The sequence below is a fragment of the Medicago truncatula genome, chromosome 3, assembly GCF_003473485.1.
Source record: "Medicago truncatula cultivar Jemalong A17 chromosome 3, MtrunA17r5.0-ANR, whole genome shotgun sequence".
Taxonomy (NCBI): Eukaryota; Viridiplantae; Streptophyta; class Magnoliopsida; order Fabales; family Fabaceae; genus Medicago; species Medicago truncatula.
The window spans coordinates 36,427,520-36,446,732 of record NC_053044.1 but is presented as its reverse complement, the minus strand read 5'-3'; the positions used below and the strand labels follow the sequence as shown (position 1 = coordinate 36,446,732).

General features: G+C 31.0%; 1 protein-coding gene across 1 annotated transcript; it reads right to left on the bottom strand.

Annotated features, from left to right (window-relative positions):
* Window positions 1–12,425: 12,425 nt before the first annotated feature.
* On the bottom strand, window positions 12,426–16,578 carry LOC11419058 (phosphatidylinositol 4-phosphate 5-kinase 2). The gene is made up of 8 exons (XM_003601058.4): window positions 15,348–16,578; window positions 15,084–15,248; window positions 14,737–14,902; window positions 14,525–14,635; window positions 14,241–14,434; window positions 14,002–14,132; window positions 13,816–13,909; window positions 12,426–13,174 (listed from the first exon to the last, which is right to left on the bottom strand). Exons 1-8 carry the CDS (start codon window positions 16,373–16,375, stop codon window positions 12,865–12,867), a joined length of 2,199 nt encoding a protein of 732 aa, XP_003601106.1. The 5' UTR covers window positions 16,376–16,578; the 3' UTR covers window positions 12,426–12,864.
* Between the last annotated feature and the right edge of the window lie 2,635 nt (window positions 16,579–19,213).

Below are 19,213 nucleotides of genomic sequence, written 5' to 3'. Positions count from 1 at the left end.
ATGCATATTACTGGATGTCACTACTGAAGTGAGAGAGCCATTTCAACTCAACGTTTTACCGTACGAAAAGGTTCCCCTTGATCAACAAAATACAGATGAAAAGAAAGTGGAAATCAATCCTACTGACTAGCTAGAAAAAATCAAAACTATAAAACAACAATCCCAAGCAAGAGTACAAGTGTAAGCTAAGCTCCTACTGAGGAAATGAAAATTCTCACACGAGCAGAGAAACAAAATTCTGCTTTTGCTTAAAAATTTACCCCAACCTTACTTTTGTGGTGTGGCTACGAATTTTGGTTCAATGCCAGAACATTTTTTTTTTTATTTGGAAAAATATCAGTCCAAACACAGCATGTTATCTGCACTACTTGCACGTGTGTTAGGTCCAAACGTGGTAATTTGTGGAATGATATGACCATGTTTAGTTTGGTGTCTTTTTTAAGTTGTTGATGGTTGTTTTCTAGACCCCTTGCATTGCTCAAAGTCCTTTGGATTTAGCAGTTCCTGATCACACAAAATTGGGGGTTACAACCCGATCGTTATGTTTTGGATTAGAGGGTGGCTTCCGTCGGCTTATTTCAGAGGTTGATTGATCCGAGTGGCTTATAAAGCAATCACATAAGTTGCATGCGTCCATTTTAGGGATTAAACAAAGGAAAATTTCTCAGTCTGCCAACTATACTCAAATTTATCAATTGTACACCACCGAAGGATACTTTCGCTAAACTTCAAGGGCAGATTAAGCATTTATCTAGACGAAAATCATATCCCTGATTCGACTGGTCTTGGAGTATTGAATAGGAAAACAAATACTAGGCTGGGAGAGTTACTCTTCTCACGAGAGAAATTGTTAAAAAAAACATATTCAATTGTACTTAACTACAGGTCGGCTTTTCCAGCTGTAGTTAACTACAGTTGGACACTTTTTAAAACGATCTAATCACTTTTTCCGACTTAAAAAGTAATTGAACCACCAAATTGTAGTTAACTACAGTTGAATCCGTTTTTTTAGCAATTTCTCATGTGAGAAGAGTAACTTTCATAAGCTGAGGATTCAATTTGGGCCTTCCTAGCTATTATTCAACTACGTTAAAAATTGTTTTGAAGCTTCTTTTCCCACCTCCCAATTAATCCTCTTATAGCAAATATTCGAACAAACATTTCACTTTCCTTACCACCTATTCTTTCAACTATAATTTTTTTTTTGTTCAAAAGTAAGGAGAAGTGGGCAAATTCACAGGAAAAAAAAGGGGGAACCGAGCATTGCAAATTGCTGAGATTAGGTGTGTGTGTGTTTTTTTTTTTTTGTGGTGTCCGGGTTCAAACGAATCCCGGACTTTGCATATATTTATGCATTATCTTTACCAACTGAGCTAAGCTCACGCAGACATTTAGTGTGTGTTTTATATCACTGAGTTGAACCAAAGCATGACTACTCACCGTAATTTTTACATATTTACCACAATACCAAACAAACACTTAATTCTATTTTCTCTTTCAAGCGATGACATTCTGTGTTTTATAATGTGACCTTTGGTACATTTCTTTTTTTCATTATTTATTCATCTGTTGCTATTGATATCTATCTTTACTTTTCATTAAATATCTTTACTAGAATTATACCGATCATGCATGTTTTATGTTTATAATAAGAAGTTTTGTGTTTTTACTCTTGCAATTTGTCTGCGTCTGTATTTTCATTACTTGGTCTTGGTTCTTCTTTTGGGCAACTTGACGTTTAATTATGAAGACCCAGTCTACAAAGGCACAAGTTGTTGCATGAACTTATTTATGACTACATTTTTTTTTTTGGTTTCTAAAATGCTTTTTAGCCATTGGATTTGGAATGAAGTTTTCAATGGCATAGATCTTTAGACATGTTGACCCACTAGCAATGTATATTACTCCCTCCGTCCCATATTAAATGATCTAGTTGACTTCGACACACATACCAATGCATATGTTTTATCTTTGGTATCTTCAATTCTCTATTAAAAAAAATTATGAAAACTTAATATTTTAAAAATATTCATCGAGACGATTCCAACAACATCTTATATGATATTATTTATCTTTGTGAATTAGTAGAAAAATATGGTCAAAGTATATTAAGTCAATAATGTATATTGTCAACTAGATCATTTATTGAGGGACGGAGGGAGTATAATGTTTAATTTTTGTCTTTAATAAAGTAATGAGTAAATAGTCAATTTCCCCCCTGAAATTGTAAGTTTCATCAATTATCCCCCTGATATTAACAAAACTTCAATTACCCCCCTGAAATTTCACAATGTTAGTCAATTTACCCCATCCGTCAAATTTTTCTGTTAGTGAACATGACATTTTGCAAATATCCCCCTGAAGTTTTGCACTTATGTGCAAAATGCCCCCCAAACTTAAAAATTTATATTATTTTTTTTCTTAAAAACAAACAATTAATAGTTAAATATTAAAGTTAACTATTAATTTTGTAGTTTGGAAAAACCACATACATATATACATCAAATTTTTTTAAAAGTTACATGTGATTAATATATTACTGATGACCTGCAATAACAGGTAACTAATACTGGTTTGACCTACAAATGCAAGTTATAAGACCAACATAAAAAAAAAAAAAAAAAAAAAAAACTTGTAAATGCATGTCCTACCATACATGACCCATAAGGGTCGCCTACCTCAAACGGCGCCGTTGTCTCAATAATACTTAGTTGGTCCCTTAACTTGTTCTAAAAGGTCAGTTTGATCCCTTAACTTTAAAATTGATTAATTTGGTTTCTTAACTTATGTAGTAGCTCAGCTGGTTTGAGTTACAGATTAAAAGAGTTGGAACTCACGGATTCAAATTTGGATGAATCAGAAAAATACTAATGTCACAACTAAATACTAATCTGACACTTATGTAAGTTAGTGCAACTTGATACCTTAACATATGAATATGACATTATATTTTCATAAATTAGGGATCAAATTGTGTTAACTTACCTAAGTTAAGAAACCAAATTGACATGTTTGAAAGTTAAGGGACCGATTTGATTGTTTTGAAGTTAAGAGGATCAAATTGAACTTTTAAAATAAATTAGGACACAAAAGAGATATTTAATCCAAAAACGATATGTCGATTGTTAATACAAACTTTCAAGCCTCAAGGGGTCACAAATCACTTTCTGGCCATTGTCCTCAACCATTTGAAGGACCAGAAATAAGTTGCCATTGAGGATTAAATCAAAATAATAGAAGCAATCATGTGATGTGGCATTTATCAAAATTGATTTGGTCCCTTTCATGTCCTACAAAAGCTTAAAATCAAGCATGATCACTAACTTCACTATTCATGAAATATGCTAGTCCCAACAGTGTGTGGGCATAAACCAAACATCCCAATATAGTGTGTGGCCAATGTGTCAATTATTATTTTGGTTGACATAAAATCACAACTATTTATTTGCTAAAGTGGGGTTTATTTGTACTCAGGTTGATAGACCTTATGTACACTCTTTGTCTACTTTAAATGTGTATGTTTCTACATTTATTGTATGGTCTATAATTTGATCAAGAGGCCTCTTTTTGGTTCGATAATGACACCCACAAAAGGGGTCTTATCTAATCTAATACAAAACTAATCAGCACACATCCCTCCATCCTTTCAACCGTAAAAAACCCTCAAAACAATCTTGATGTGTCAAATGAACATATGTTTAAATTTAATTTGTTCAAATCTAAAAAAAAATAATTAACTTTAAAATGAATTTAGATATTCGTCACGCAACATCCATTTCATATATGATTACAAATTCATAGACACATTAGTTTGTATTTCTTTCTAACATGTTTTGAAGGTTGATATGAGTTAGATGTGTATTCCTAATTTAAAATTGTGTTACCCTTTATGAGTAATTTTTTATGACATTCCATAACTCAGTTTTTTATGTAACATATTTTGGGTTCATATTGCTTTTTTAAACATTATTGAAGTGTTTTGATGTTGTGTATGATATACAACATTGATGTAGATCTAATGTGATAATGTGAGTTATGTTAAATGTTTTTGTTTTACATTAATTGAACACAATAAACTATAAATTGCAAGAATTCACAATACTAGTAAAATATAAATGTGCACGTATCCCTCTTACCTTTCAAGCCAAAAGAAACCTTCAACAATTTTTAATACCACAAAAATTAGCAAGATATCAATAACCTAATAATTCACTTACTATGGTGAAACTAGATCTACAAACTAGACATAATTTATACTAGCCTATATACTACTAGCAATAAACTCTAATTTTATGCCTACAATTTGGATTGATGTAAACTTTGGCTTACTGGTACACCACTTAATTAAAATTGGTCTAACTTATACTTAAGCCAACATTCATGAAATAAACATTATTATAAGAAAAAGTTGAAAGATACTATTACATGTGGGGTTTCTTCCTTAGATTAGATATATGAGATTCCACTTGATTGTTACCACCCACGTGGTAAGGCACTAATTAAGAACAAAATGATAGAAAATATTTGAAAAAGAGTTTCACTTCACCAAGCCACAAACAACAACAAATGGCAAGCAGGGCCAGTCATTTATGGAACATTATCTATACATACATGTTCTGCCTTAGCTTTCACGCTATTTAAACTAACCAGAAAATATGCACCTTAATTAAAATTTGTCTACTACTATTTGCCTATAGTGGACACCACTACTCATACAATATTGGTTCCATTTTTGGCCCTTAAAGTTTTGGTTAGTGTATTATTGGTTCTTTCAATTAATCGAATGTCAACACCCTATATTATAACCAAATTATATGAAAAATTCTATACGAATCGTCACATTTACATCAGCCATATAGAAGAATGATATATATTATCACAAATCACATTGAAGATTTGATTCTCTATTCATTGATGTTACAAATTTTAATTTGTGGTCTTAGGTGGCATTCTAAAAGCTTGGACGGCAGCTCCTTGAAGAAAAAGAGAGGAAGAAACAAACAAATAATATAGCTAGGGAAGTTGATAATGATAATGATATTTTTCAGAAATAAAAAAGTGCATGTGTCTTAGAGTTTTTGGCAGCTATTTTTGCCTAATATTCTGTCATGAAGGGATAAAGTACGATTAATATCATATTTTCTAGATAATGTTTCTTTTCCGAAACCTTAGATAGACAACATAATGAAGACTTTTATTATTTAAATTGCTTGCACATAAATTGGAGGGGTTATTCTTCCACATTTCTTATGTATCCAAATAGAATATAATATCAAATGGAAGAAATTAAGGTAAATAAACTAATGAATCGGGGTAGAGTGTCACCTCTGTTTGGAACCATTAACTACTTAATTATCCAGATAGTTGGAATAATAGTACTCAGCTTATAGTAGGAAAGCCTAAAACAACTTTTCCATATCTATCATAAACTTCTTTTAAACAATATCAACCTTATGTTCAATAAAAATTACAAGCGACTGTCCCCTTAAGCATAGCTCAGTTGGCAGAGACACGCATAACCCCAGGCGACCCACTTATTCTTGAAAAAGGTGAATTATAATCACTAGACTACCATACCAAAAAAAGAAAAAAAATATTACAAGCGACTGTGTTTAATTAGTACAGCATCAGCATTGTTAATAGCTTTTGTTGCACGTACATAGATTATCAATTCTTTTTACCAGGCACATTATCATGACTTATACGAATATCCTTAAAAAAATCACTTATACGAATAGGCTTTTGAACAATTCCAACCTTACGTTCAACAAATATTCATCTTTTAAGTTGTATTTATATATTTTTGGAGATTTTTTTTAATCCTAATTATAAGAAAATGTCATAATTTTCAACAGGAGCTACATATTATATTGCGGGTGGGACCTAAATACTAGCACCCTGGTAACACAATGGTAGATTCCATGGAAAATAATGACGATTGAGTGGAGGCTTTCTAGTTTCTTGAACATATTATTCCAATTCCAATCAAATACAATGGGAAAAAAAAAAAAAAAAAAAAAAAAAAGACTTATGAAGGCTTTGTTTTTACAAGAATGAAATCGCATTGCTCTACTTCTACTCGCACAATAGTTTTTACAAGACTTGTGTGTTGTATATACTATATATGTTGTTGATTATTTACATGAGAATGAGACTGATTTAGTTCGGATGATGTTAATTTTTTCAAATGCAAAATAGTGATATTATTAGATATTGTAAAAATATATACATATAGAAGCACAAGATGTGTTTGGAGGAGGAGTTGAGCTTCTTCTAAGGTTATGGTCTTCTCTTGACAGATGCAAGATTATTATTTTAGGCGTTTAAAGACAAATGAAATGTTTACCTTTTTCTTCAAAGATTAAAAAAAAAAAGAAACAATTATTGGACTATCTACTCTATTAGATACACCTATATCATATGCTGCATCAAATACCAGATTGACACGTCTAATATTAATGATACATGCAAAATCATGAATTGGAAATAGATTCATGCATGGATATGGTGGAGATGACAGTGTACAGGGATAATAGGATAATCTTACATTTGTCAGAGGCAAAATATATATACCCATTCTGTGGAATGTGTTGATCAGAGAAATAAGTGTATACACGTACATCTGAAGTATGGGAATGCATGAGTTCAATCTTCATTAAGTTAACTAGTGTGATGGGCAAGTATTTGGGGTTAGGATGTCTTCAGTCTTCATTTAGAAGTATTTTGGTTTTTTTATTTTAAAAAATAAATGGAGATGATCTTTAATTGAATAATATTATTTACTATTTGAAAACAATCCTAAAATAATTAATAATGGTATCCAGAAGTCCTAACTCAACTGTCAAAATGCTGAAATTGTTAAGTCGGATTCCATGATCAGGTTCGAACCACGGTACCTCCACTTGCGTGTGAGAGTTTATAATGGCTTTACCATTTCGTCTATCTACCCAAAAAAAAAAAAAAAAAAGATAATGGTGATATCTATTTAATTGTATCACCCACTATTTACTCTTTTTTTTTTTTTTTTAGAAAATCACCCACTATTTACTTTTGTATCTCATTAGATAGACCACATCTCAATTTATTTTGATGTAAATGGAGATGATCTTTAATTGAATAATATTGTTTTAAAATATATAACGCAAATTCTATGTACACTAAAAAATTCAAGTGTATCGGACATTAAGTCTTTAAACTAATAGTCAAATAAGTTTTTTTTAAGAAATTTTTTTAATTATAATAAATAAATTTTATTTACCAAAAACGTCAACAAAATAAATTAAATTTTTCTGAATTTTATTACTCATAGTAGAGAATATTTATTATTTTTTACGATAATATGTTAAATGAATTAGTATGATTTTTATAAAATTAAAATGATGTTTTTTCTTATGAAATGATATTTTTAAAATATAAATGTCGGTAAATAGTCCTTTATTTTATAAAAAAAATGATTGTTAATTTATAGATTTAAAAAGTAAAAATATCGATACATCTTAATTTGTAAGTGCAAGCTTTTTCTATTATTTGGATTTCGGTCTTATTTACTATTTGGAAAGATCGTAACAGGAGGATTTTTCAAAACCAAATTGTTCATCTGGAAGTTCTTCTTGAAAGGGTCAAACTCCAAACGTTTTGGTGGTTGAAAGTTAACTACATATTGTTCGTTTTTTATTATTCTTATTGGAGACAAAACCTTTTACCTTGTTTACAGACTATTGTGTAAAGTCTGTTTTTTGGGTATTTGTTTTATGGCGGATTTAGCCTTTTTGTATTGTATTTAACTTTCTCAGCTTCCTTTGGCACATCTTGTGCTTGAGGGACTGATTATTTTATATATATATATATATATATATATATATATATCATTTAGTTTCTTCAAAAAAAATGAAATATGAACATCTCATCAATTTAGTCTCTAAACAATATTAATAAATTAAATAGATCTTAAACTAAATGAAATCCATCAATTTAGTCTCTAACGCTAAAATGTTGAAATTTGATAGATTTTTATATACTTTGAGGATTAAATCGATGGATTTTATATATTTAGGGGCTGTTTATTTTTACAGTTGATGTTGAAATAACATGCTCCATGAATGTTTCAATGTTGATGTACCTAGGCCCTAGCTTACTTTCACAAAGGTTGTCGTTGATACTTGATACGCATCTTCTTAATCCTAAGACTTCCTATTTCAAAAGCAACAAAATAGTGGTTCCTTCCTCTAACAAAAACAAGAGTTTCTGCTGTATTCTTGTCGCTAACTATAAAGTCATTTTTTTTCTTTTTATTTATCCTTAAATATAAAATTATTTTCAAAATTTCATAACTATTAATGATTTATTTATATGAAAACAAATGCATACTTAATTTACGATTGAAAAATGTAAATTATATTTCTCTCTCTTAATATATCAATAAGAGTACAAGTGAACAGGTAAAAGTAACACATTGTTCGATTTTTCATATTAATCATGTTTAATCTGAACACTTAATTTGATCGCCTGGGTGAGAGATGGTGTGTAATTAAAATAGAGATGTAAAATTGGAGATTATAAACATGACTCCCTTAAAATGAAGTGTTTTCTAACATGCTCGGTATACTATTTATTATTTTAAAATAAGATTTTTGTTAGCATTGGTTACAAAAATCATAGAGAAAATTTATCTTAAAATACAAGTCAAACACTTATAAACAAACCTCCTGTAAATGTTTAACCACCATCTCAAAGTGTGCTTCTAAGAGTTTCATAAAAAAAATATATAACGTGAATTTTTTTAAAGAAAAAAATCTTTATATTTGAGAAAAATATTAAAGTTTATTACCCTTGACCAGAGACGGTCCAATAATCTTCAAAAGTAAATAAGATGGTCAAGACGGTCCAATAATCTTCAAAAGTAAATAAGATCTAAAGTAAAATTCAATATATGTAGTCTCTTTTGTTTATATATATGATATCATTTTGCTTATAAAATCTAATGAGATTGTTTTTAGGCTTAAAACGAGAGTTTTAATAGTCTTATCTTTGAGATGATTCCATCTTTGATTCTAGTTCCTGTTTTAAGGGGAAAAAATTGTGTATTTTGCTTAGGGTTAATTATGTTTTAGGTCCCTATAAATAGGCACGTTTTTAACATTAGTCTCTACTTAAATTTTATTAAATTTTTGGTTCTTAACGTTTTTTTCCATTAGCAAAATAGTTCCTCACTGTTAATTGTTGCTGATTGAGCAAACGGTGAAGCACACTAGATGTCACATCTGACTTTTTTTTTGTTAAATATGTTTTTAGTCCCTGTAAAATTGAGGCATTTTAAGTTTAGTCCTTACTTAATTTTAATAGTTGTTTTAGTCCTTATAAAAATCTATGCACTCAGTATTAGTCCCTGCTCAATTCGAATTTGTTCAATTTATGCTTAAACTCTTGTATATTGCCACTAGTTTTGCATGAAATGGGAGCATATGGGTTGGTTCTAATCAATATGGAATTATTTTTCCACGCTCATTCAATATTTTTTCCTTGGTTAATGATATTAGGTTCTATTCAAATAATTTATGCCGATTCAACATATTTTGTTCAACGTAATTTAAAAAAAGAATAGCTTATTCTTCGGTATCTCATATGGATTTCATAATTCTAGGAATTGGTTCTATAAGTGATATTGGGCTCAACGGTGCCATTTTACAAATAATATCTCATGGATTTATTTGCACTACCCTTTTTTTCTTCGCAGGAACTAGTTATGATAAACTACGTCTTCTTTATCTTGAAGAAATAGGCGGAATGGTTATCCTAATGCCAAAAATATTCACGATTTTCACTATCTTATCGATGACTTCTCTTGCATTGTCGGGCATGAGTGGTTTTGTTGCCGAATTGATAGTTTTTTTTTGGAATAATTACTAGTCAAAAATATATTTTCATGATGAAAATACTATCATAACTAGTTTTAGTAGGTTTTTTAGTCCATACAAAAAAAAAATATTACTTCTAATTTTAGTCCCTACTAAAACAAAGTTTGTTTAATTATCCTTAAACTCTTAAATTTTTGAACGATTTTTTTGAGACAAGTTTTGAACACTATGAAAGGTTCAATTACTAAAATTTAGAATTTTTTAATATTAAAAGAATTAAATATGAATTTTTGAAACAACAAAAGTAATAAAATCAAGACATATAAATCAAATTTTGCGATAATTTTTTGCGGAGGAACTTTTAGTAATGTTCTTAACACGTCTACAAAAAATTGTTAAAAAACTTAAGAGTTTAAGCATAAATTAAACAAATTTGAATTGAGCAGAGACTAATACTAAGTGCATAGTATTTCTTTTAGTATTTTTGTAAGGACTAAAACAACTATTAAAATTAAGTAAGGACTAAACTCAAAATGCCTCAATTATATAGGGACAAAAAACATATTTAACCCAACAAAAAAAGTCAGATGTGGCATCCACGTGTGCTTCACTGTTTGCTCAATCAGCAACAATTAACAGCGAGGACCTATTTTTCTAACGGAAAAAACGTTGGGGATCAAAAATTTAATAAAATTTAAGTAGGGACTAATGTTAGAAACATGCCTCTTTATAGGGACCTAAAACATAATTAACCCTTTTACTTATCATAGCTATAGGAAGAAAAAATCCATTTCAAAGAATATCAATGGTTAGAATTCTTTTCATATCTTATTCAAGGGTTAAATATTAATTTAGTCCTTATACATATACAAATTTTTCGTTTTAGTCCCCATAAATATTTTCTTTAATTTTTAATCCCTATAAAAATTATTTGACATGTTTGAATGTCTTGAAGCAAAATTAATTTCGTCTTAGAAATAATTCTGATTTTTTTACGCAATAATTAATTCTAATTTAAAATGGGGTTTATAGTTTTTTTTAAGTGATTTTTACACTAAAAATTAGTAATCAACCAAATTTTATGTGAACGTATCTAAACCTAAATTAATTATTATTTTTATGCTAAATCAAGAGTATAATAACGTCAAAAAGGATACAAGATATCTCAACTAAATTGACATCTTTTATAGTCTCATATCATCGGTTAAGTACTCATAAATATTTATTAAAAAGGTGGGAAAATATGTGCAAAGAGGGGCTTAACTCGAAAAAACAAAAAGTAGATAAAATAAATTAATTGATATTTAACTCGTTTAAATACATTAAACATTCAATAATATAGATCAAATACATTGCATATTAAATAAATCTATTTTTTATTTATAAATGTAATCTAATAGAGTATATCCAATAAAAAAAATGTTAACTAGTGTCTTAAAACACTCTTTGAAGACGTTTTATAATAAATTTTTATAAAAATTCACATATTCAATGAATTGAAATTTCTAATACTATTTTACTTTTTAAAAATATAATTTTTTAATTTAAAATCCTTAAAATGTCTATCCTGACATTCATTAGCCAGACTCTTCCACAATTTGTATGGTGAGATTAAACAAAAAAAAATTTGAAAATTGACTTTGAATTCTAAAATGCTGATCTAGATATTGCTTTTTTTATGTTTAAACTAGAAACAAAAGAGAAAATGAAATAAGCATAATCTTTTTGGACCTGCCACTGACTTTGACCATAAACTGACATTGAGACGCGTCTTTGCCCGATTCCCTAAGTTCGTGACCTGACAAGACATGTATGTCTGTTTCTCAAATCCCCTTAAAATCATTAACAAGATTAACGGCGTGATCATATTTAAAATTGATCTTAACAGGTGGATGGTTTACCCAAGAATGATTTTTAATCAGAGAAGATCAACATTTAAAAGAGTTTATTACTCTGCTTAAGTTGAGTTGAAGTGTGGTACAAGTACAACAAATATAAACAGTGAAAAGCAGGTGAAAGTAAACAAATTGATAAGAAAATCAAAGAAACATAACACCGAATCTTTCTCGTGCTTTCTCTGCTTTTCATAACACATCACAGACCAATCCTCTCGCATCGCTTTCACTGAAAAAGCTAAGCTAAACTAAGGCAAGGGACACCCTTCCCCCCTAAATTATTTTTTAATGTTACTTTGTAATATTCAAGGGATAATGGAGCTACATTTATTTTACTTTTTTATTATAATGAAAAGTAGAAGACCCTGGTTGTTTGGGAATTTGGACACATGAAGATCCCAAAGTGCATTATCAACCCTCCATTCCAAAACTTGCATCTCTATTAAGCATTTTAATTTAAGCAACAAATGATCCCAAAGAGAATCCAACCCTCTATTCCAAAAATCATGTCTCTAAACTTTTATCTCAATTAAGCATTCAATTTAGGATCACGCTAACTAGTATTTTGGGACATTAGTTAACATTTTTCTTCAAAGTTGCAAGATTAAAAAAATCGGAGTTTGAACTTTGGTGAAGGAAAATACTAATAATTACCCAAAAAAAAAAAAAACAATGCTTTTACAAGAACTGTACACTTTCTTTATTACCAAGTAAAGTATCCGCGCATTTGGATTTTGGTGTCTGAAAACATTATCATTTCTCCCCTAACTAACATTTTTTACATTCATAATATCATATTCTACTTTGTGGTGACCAAAGAATCTACACATCCCAACCAATGGAAAGACAGAAAAAAAAGGCAGAGATCATTTCCACCATCTTTCATGTACAAAGATCACCCTAGCCTTCAGTGAACCATCATTATGGCAAAATCTTCAAAATTTGGCCATAGGAAAAGATTCTCAATGCCATAGCCTGTTAATCAAACAGTCTATTGCATGCACACCAATTCCAACACCTGAATCAATTTCCAGCTTTCTTTACTAGATATTATTCAGATCAATTGATGCAAGAGATCATCATGACAACATTTACACCTTTGTTCTTACTCGGTGCTACCGGTCCTCACTGAATATTCTCCCTACAAAATCACGAAACCTCTTTGAGTAGAGCTTTGGATCAACGGCCGAGATTGATGAAGGGTCAACCTGTAGTGACTTGTATGCATGCTCCAGCTTCTTGCTGATGTCGTAATCTTGCAAAATGTCTATAATCCCAAAGTATAGAACAACATCATAGGTCTCCCCAATGCGACAAGGAGTAAAATGGCTCATCCCGAGACTGGTGTATTGGTCAAAATCACTCCTCCGAGCCATGCGCTCTGCTCTTGCAGGCATATTTGCTCCTAACCTAATCAATGATTTCCTGAAACAAGAAAAATCCTACTTAACACATCAAAATTTACAAATATGATTAATCCCCTTACTCCCAAACAGAGTTGCAACTACGCATTCACATTAGAAACCAACAACCATAACTACTTTATAAATGCTGAAGTATAGGACAATTTCAGATTGCCAATAAAATATAGAGATGGTATAAAAAAAACTTCCAGAAACAAGCAATCAATTAATTAGGACCACGACCTGGGTATGCCCCCACAAACAACCGTTTCCGCTCTACATTATTCCCACCTACTAGCTAAAGATAATTCAAACTAATTGCAATTATTTCCATTAATGTCATCAACATAAAAATACGAATGATTAGGCATTTAAAATAATAGAAAACTAGAACTTAATCATAACATACAATAACAAGCCTACAACATCTCACTCCTTTATGGAACACAATGATACAAAGCCTACAGCATCTCACTCCTTTACGGAACACAATGATACAGGCCTATCTTCTCAGGTTCTTCGACCTAATTATTCTATAAAATGTTGATTTAGGGAAACACAATGTAACTACCCACTTAAATTATGGATGTAGTATTAATTGTCTAAACAACCTAATTATTATATCAACTTAAATTCAAAGAACCAGAACACATTTCAACTTACCGGCCAGATTTGACTCGATCCCTGTCCTGTAGCTCTGCTTCAAGGAAGCGATAACCACGCATAAACTTTTCACTTTGATAAGAGTCGTGCTTGCCTATAAGGGTAAACAATATAATAAGTCTTAGTTCTATTACTATTAATAATATTCATCTACAATATGCACAGAAATGAGATGTTAATGAGTACCGGTGCGCAAAAAAAATGGTGATAATCCCATTTTGTCACAAGTATTATCATCACGAAAATGAACGCCGACCAAAAGACTGTAATCCATAATTCCTTCAGCTTCCAAAAACGCACAATCCCTCTCAATTTGTCTGGACAATTATATCAGAGAAATTTTAATTTAACAGATATACATGATGTTTTTTCATCTCTAAGTAGCAGCACAAAAAATGCTAACTAGAACAAAACTAGCAACTTACGTGATGAGATCTTTGAACCAATTTCTTTGCAGGCGAAACACAAAATTGAGATCGAGGTCTTTGAGGGTGGTAGTTTCATCAATTTCATCTTCAGTCTTATCTGTCATACGGCCATGTGACGATCCCTTCAAGTCAAATCGCCTATGGATTGGATATTCTGAGCAGAAAAGATTGCCCATCACAATGAACCGGGTCTGTGTTTAAATAACAACAAATTTTCAGTTCCTGCAAATCATAGACTAAACCCTTAAAATAGCAATAATTTATCTTCAACAAAGGCATACCTTCTGGCCTCCAATTGGTTTGACACAATGTACCCCATAGAATTTTGTCACAAGTGAATCCTCATATTGAGAAACATGTTCGTAATAACTTCGAAGCATCCGAAGAAGTACCTATAAGTTAGTCACAAAAGTCAGCTGTCAATACAGATGTACGTCATACTAGTTTGAACAAACATGGAAAAATGTTTTCAATTTAACAACCAAAAACAAACCTTGACTTCGGATTTTTTCACCGTCTTTATCATAAATCTATCATCTTGGGTCAAGTAGAAGAAGCTTCCACTTTTGCCAGGAGATGAAAGCTCCCTGAGGGCAGCATTTCCGCAAATAGCTAACATGTAATCAGCAGGATCCACCTGAAATCGCTTCCTCAATTGTCTGAAATACAAAACCATAACATTATTCTCCTTGTGTCAATTAGAATGTAAAGAACGAAACTACAACTAGCTCAAATAGTAAAGATTTTGCAACAACCTTCGACGAAATCAAATGTTGCCTTTGTGAGAGCTAAAAGAAATTATTAACATTAACTGCTAGGTGAAAAATAAAAAGGCTATACCTAAAAACCATAGGGCAGTAATCCTTCCAACGAAACTCCATTGATTGATGTGGTGGCGTAATCTTAGATCCTTCAGAAGGAAACCTAGTCCAAAACTTCTCCTTCAAATCAAAATCACTCGGTATCAGCTCTCTCGATATAGAAGCTTCCTTTCCAACAGAGTGCCTAGAAATACACAAACCAAAAATCCATTCAATCCGGAGCTATTGCAAATTACAAAATCACAAACAAGCAATGAACATAAGTTGAAAACTTAAGCTTTACCTTATACCCAATTGCAGATTAAGCATAAGATCATAATTCTTATGCCCTTTACATATAGTTTCACCCGGTCTCTTAACCTCGGAAGCAAAACAACCAGAATTCCGTCGAAACTGCTTAATCTCTTTCGGATCTGAAACACTTTCACTTCCAATCCTACTCAACATGGATACATTATCAACAATATCACAAGTTATATCACCTTTTTCTCCATCAGATTCCCAAATACAAATCTTCCCAAAATCCTTTCCACCTTCAACAAAACACCTTTTCCTCATTGTCACAGCAAAATCATCACCAGGATAAAAACTCCCATTCAATAAAGAAGATTGAAAATCATTATTATTACAATTCCCAACATAGCAACTTCCATCAGGCCAAGTAAACACACCTTGCCCTTTGGGAACACCATTCTCCCATTCACCTTCATAACGATTCCCATTCAACCAAACAAGAGTTCCTCTTCCGTTAATAACACCGTTCTTCCATTCACCAATATACTCATTCCCGTTTTTCCAAACATACCTCCCTTTTCCTTCTTGAACATTCTTCTTCCACCAACCTTCATAATAATCACCGTTAACATAACGTTTCTTTCCGTAACCGTTTTTTCTATCGGAACTCCATGAACCACTGTAAATATCACCGTCGGATCCGGTAAAAGTTCCAGAACCTTCCATTTTACCTAACTTAAACTCGCCTTCGTAAATAGAACCTGAAGGCCACGAGAATTTACCATTTCCGGAAGCTTTTCCTCGTTTCCATTCACCTTCGTAGATACAACCATCGTTCCATGTATATTTTCCTGATCCGTTTGGTGTGTTGTTGCCGGAGAAAGTTCCCATATAAGAATCACCGTTGGGTAAATGCTTTTTCGCTGTTCTTTTGGTTTTTTCGAATTCGATTGTTATGCTTGTTGGTGAGATTTTCCGGCTGCTAAAGTGTGACCGGGTGCGGCCGGTGGTAGCAACCGGCGGCTGTGAGTCTGAGCTGCTGCTGTTGTTGTGGTTAGAGAGAAGTGATTGACGCATTTTTTGAAGGTTTGTAATAATCAATGCATTTTTTGAAGGCAAGAGGAGAGGAAAGTGTTGTGTTGGTATGACTGTGGAGTCACAAGTACATTAGTTGAAAATTGTTCTTTGTTTCTACTTTGGAGAAAAAAATGTTGGTAGAGTAATCTAGTTATTGATGGCTAGCTCAGAAGGATATAAGAGAGAGACAGAGAGAGGTGCATAGTGATTGGTGCTATTTACTGGCATTAGTAGTATGCTTGTGCTATTGTATTTTTTTATTTTTTTTTTCAATTTTAACGAAAAAAAAAACGAATATTAGAATAATTTATTTTAAATTTAATTTGTTTATTTTATTAGGACAAATAAAAGGAGGGAGAAAGAAGAGGATAGTTAATTAATTAGCCGGTTTTGCCAAAAAAATGTTGTTCGTTGTGTTTGGTAGAAGAGAAAAAGGGAGGGAGAGACGTAAAAGAGAGGATGAACACTTTTTTGTTTGGTTGAAGTGAGAAATAGAGAAAAGGGAGTTAAAACATGCAATGTAGTTGCAAATTTTCATAGTTTTCAATTATATGGTATATGACATAATTGGCCATCTCAAAAATCACAAATAGCTTATATGAATCAACACATGTAAATATCTTTTTTTTAAAGTTGGATATGCAATCAAATACATTGAATTTCGATTTAGTTTGGGTGTTGTGATTTAAATTTTGTTTTGATAACGCGTTAATGTCTTTAAAAAGTTCAATATGTATCCTTAACATATGTCTAGCTATTTTAATAAGTTCTGATTTATAGATGGAGAATGCCCCAACATATTACCAATTTGGTTGTATTATTATTATTTTAGCATTTTAATGAAGAAAGCTTATTAACCGTAAAAAAACAATAGTGAAACAGGAACATGTCTTTTTAATTTGTAAAATAGGTGTCCCTCTAAGCTTAGCTTAGTTTGTAAAGATAATAATGCATAATATATGTAAGGTTCGGTTGTCGAATCTGAACACCTCCAAAAACAAAATTGTGAAATAGGTACTATTTTATTTTTTGACACAATCGGTTTCTATATTCTCCTATGCGATAAAATCTTATTAACTATGTTGAACAAATAAAAATTACAATTTAGCTAATTAATCAAATAATAATTAAATAAAATAAATTTTTAAAAATTATTAAATAATTATTAATTATTTAATTAAATTAATATCGATAGAAAATGTATTTCAAAACAATATCAAATTATGTATTTGTTTATCTAGTTAAAGTGTATTTTTGTCATTCACAAATAAGTAAACTTCTCTTTCTTCTATTTTTCTTATATTTCTATTCTACCAAACATTCTATCAAGGGTTAAATAATGTCAACCTTCTGTCGTCATTTGGATGAGTTTTGGTTTGCCTCCTGTAAAAAAAATATATATATATCCTTTGTCATTTGAAGATATTTTCGATTTCAATCATAATTTTATTTGACTGTGCAAATGTGCTTATATGGCATATTGATTGTATAAAATTGATGAGTTGGTATGCTGAGTTGAAATATTTTATTTCTATTCAAATTTTTTTAATTCTATTTGAAATTATTTTAATTAAAAACTTACTTTTTTTATTCTATTTTAATTAAAAACTTATTTGAAACTATGCTAAACGTGATCAATTAGGATGAAAATCCACCATCGTTGCTCCTTTTTTTTTGTCATTTTAATTTGTTTAACATGTACAATGTTACACCGATTTTAAAAAAGTGTATAAATGAATCAAAGAATGAGAGTGTGTGTAAAAATTAAATTGAAGTGAACTGAAATTATATTGAAGTGAAATAAAATTAAATTGAGCAGCAACATACAATAGAGATTATTAATTACAAAAGAAACACTCGTATGAGTAGGTATTGAATATGAGTTTATATAGAATGTCGTGAAGAGAAAAAAAAACTCAAAGAAGAGGGAAAATGTTGAACAAACTAAAAAAGGAGAAACATAGTTGTAGGAAAGAGATGAAATGGTTTGAAATAGGATGTTGAATAGAATGGAAACAAAGAGGAAAGGATATGAATAGAAACTAGGAATAGGTTTGTAAATGTAAAAAAATGATAAGATGGGGATGGTGGGGTTGGGAACATGATTGATGGTGAATAATCAAAAAAAGAAAAGTATAGAAGGGAAAAGGAGTGTCGTATTGAGGTGGAGAATGTGTTTCTCTGAGTATAAATTACAAAAATCGTGCTGATATTATCTCTCTACTACTACAACTAGTTTTGAATTGAAAAGAAATTACGATAATGGTGTTGACATTCCTTCTAATACTAACTAGTTTTTTGTTACTTCATTCTTCTTTCTTTATTCATTATGGTTTCCTCTGCAATACCATGGGGTTGCACCACGCTAGATCCGCCGTCGGTGGCATCTTAAAACCTCCTTTGTTGGAGATTTTTATCATGTATACTCTTCAAACCCATGGTTTACTACTTCAAATGTTTTGTCGTCACTTTGGTTTCTTCTCGGTTGCGATTGTGATGGGTTACTATTGGTTTCGTTAAAATCTAGATCTTTGATTTGGATGTTCTGGTTCTCAAAGCAGTGTATGGAATTGGCCTTTGTTGTCGTTTTATCCGTGTCCCTCCTTCGTTTGGCAACAAAAACTTTTGATTTTGCAACAGACAGTCTGTCTCAACAAAGTGTTATGGTTTGTTGTTGTTTTGTAGAGAGTATATTACTTTTTTTAATCGTTTTTGTAATGGTGGTCGATTCATTCCGTTTGGAATGCTTTGAAGTTTCATTCCATTTTTTACAATTTGATTTCGCGCCTCTATACGGGTTCGCCGGATTATATATGACAGTGTTTGGTTATAGTTTTG

Bases quoted from the DNA above. Each gene is read 5' to 3' on its own strand.
- LOC11419058 (XM_003601058.4), bottom strand. From the start codon at position 16,375: ATGCGTCAATCACTTCTCTCTAACCACAACAACAGCAGCAGCTCAGAC. The intron at 14,636-14,736 runs GTTTGTTTTTGG...ACTAACTTATAG, and splicing joins TGAAAAAATCCGAAGTCAAG to GTACTTCTTCGGATGCTTCG. The intron at 13,175-13,815 runs GTAAGTTGAAAT...TTCTTGTTTCAG, and splicing joins GATCGAGTCAAATCTGGCCG to GAAATCATTGATTAGGTTAG.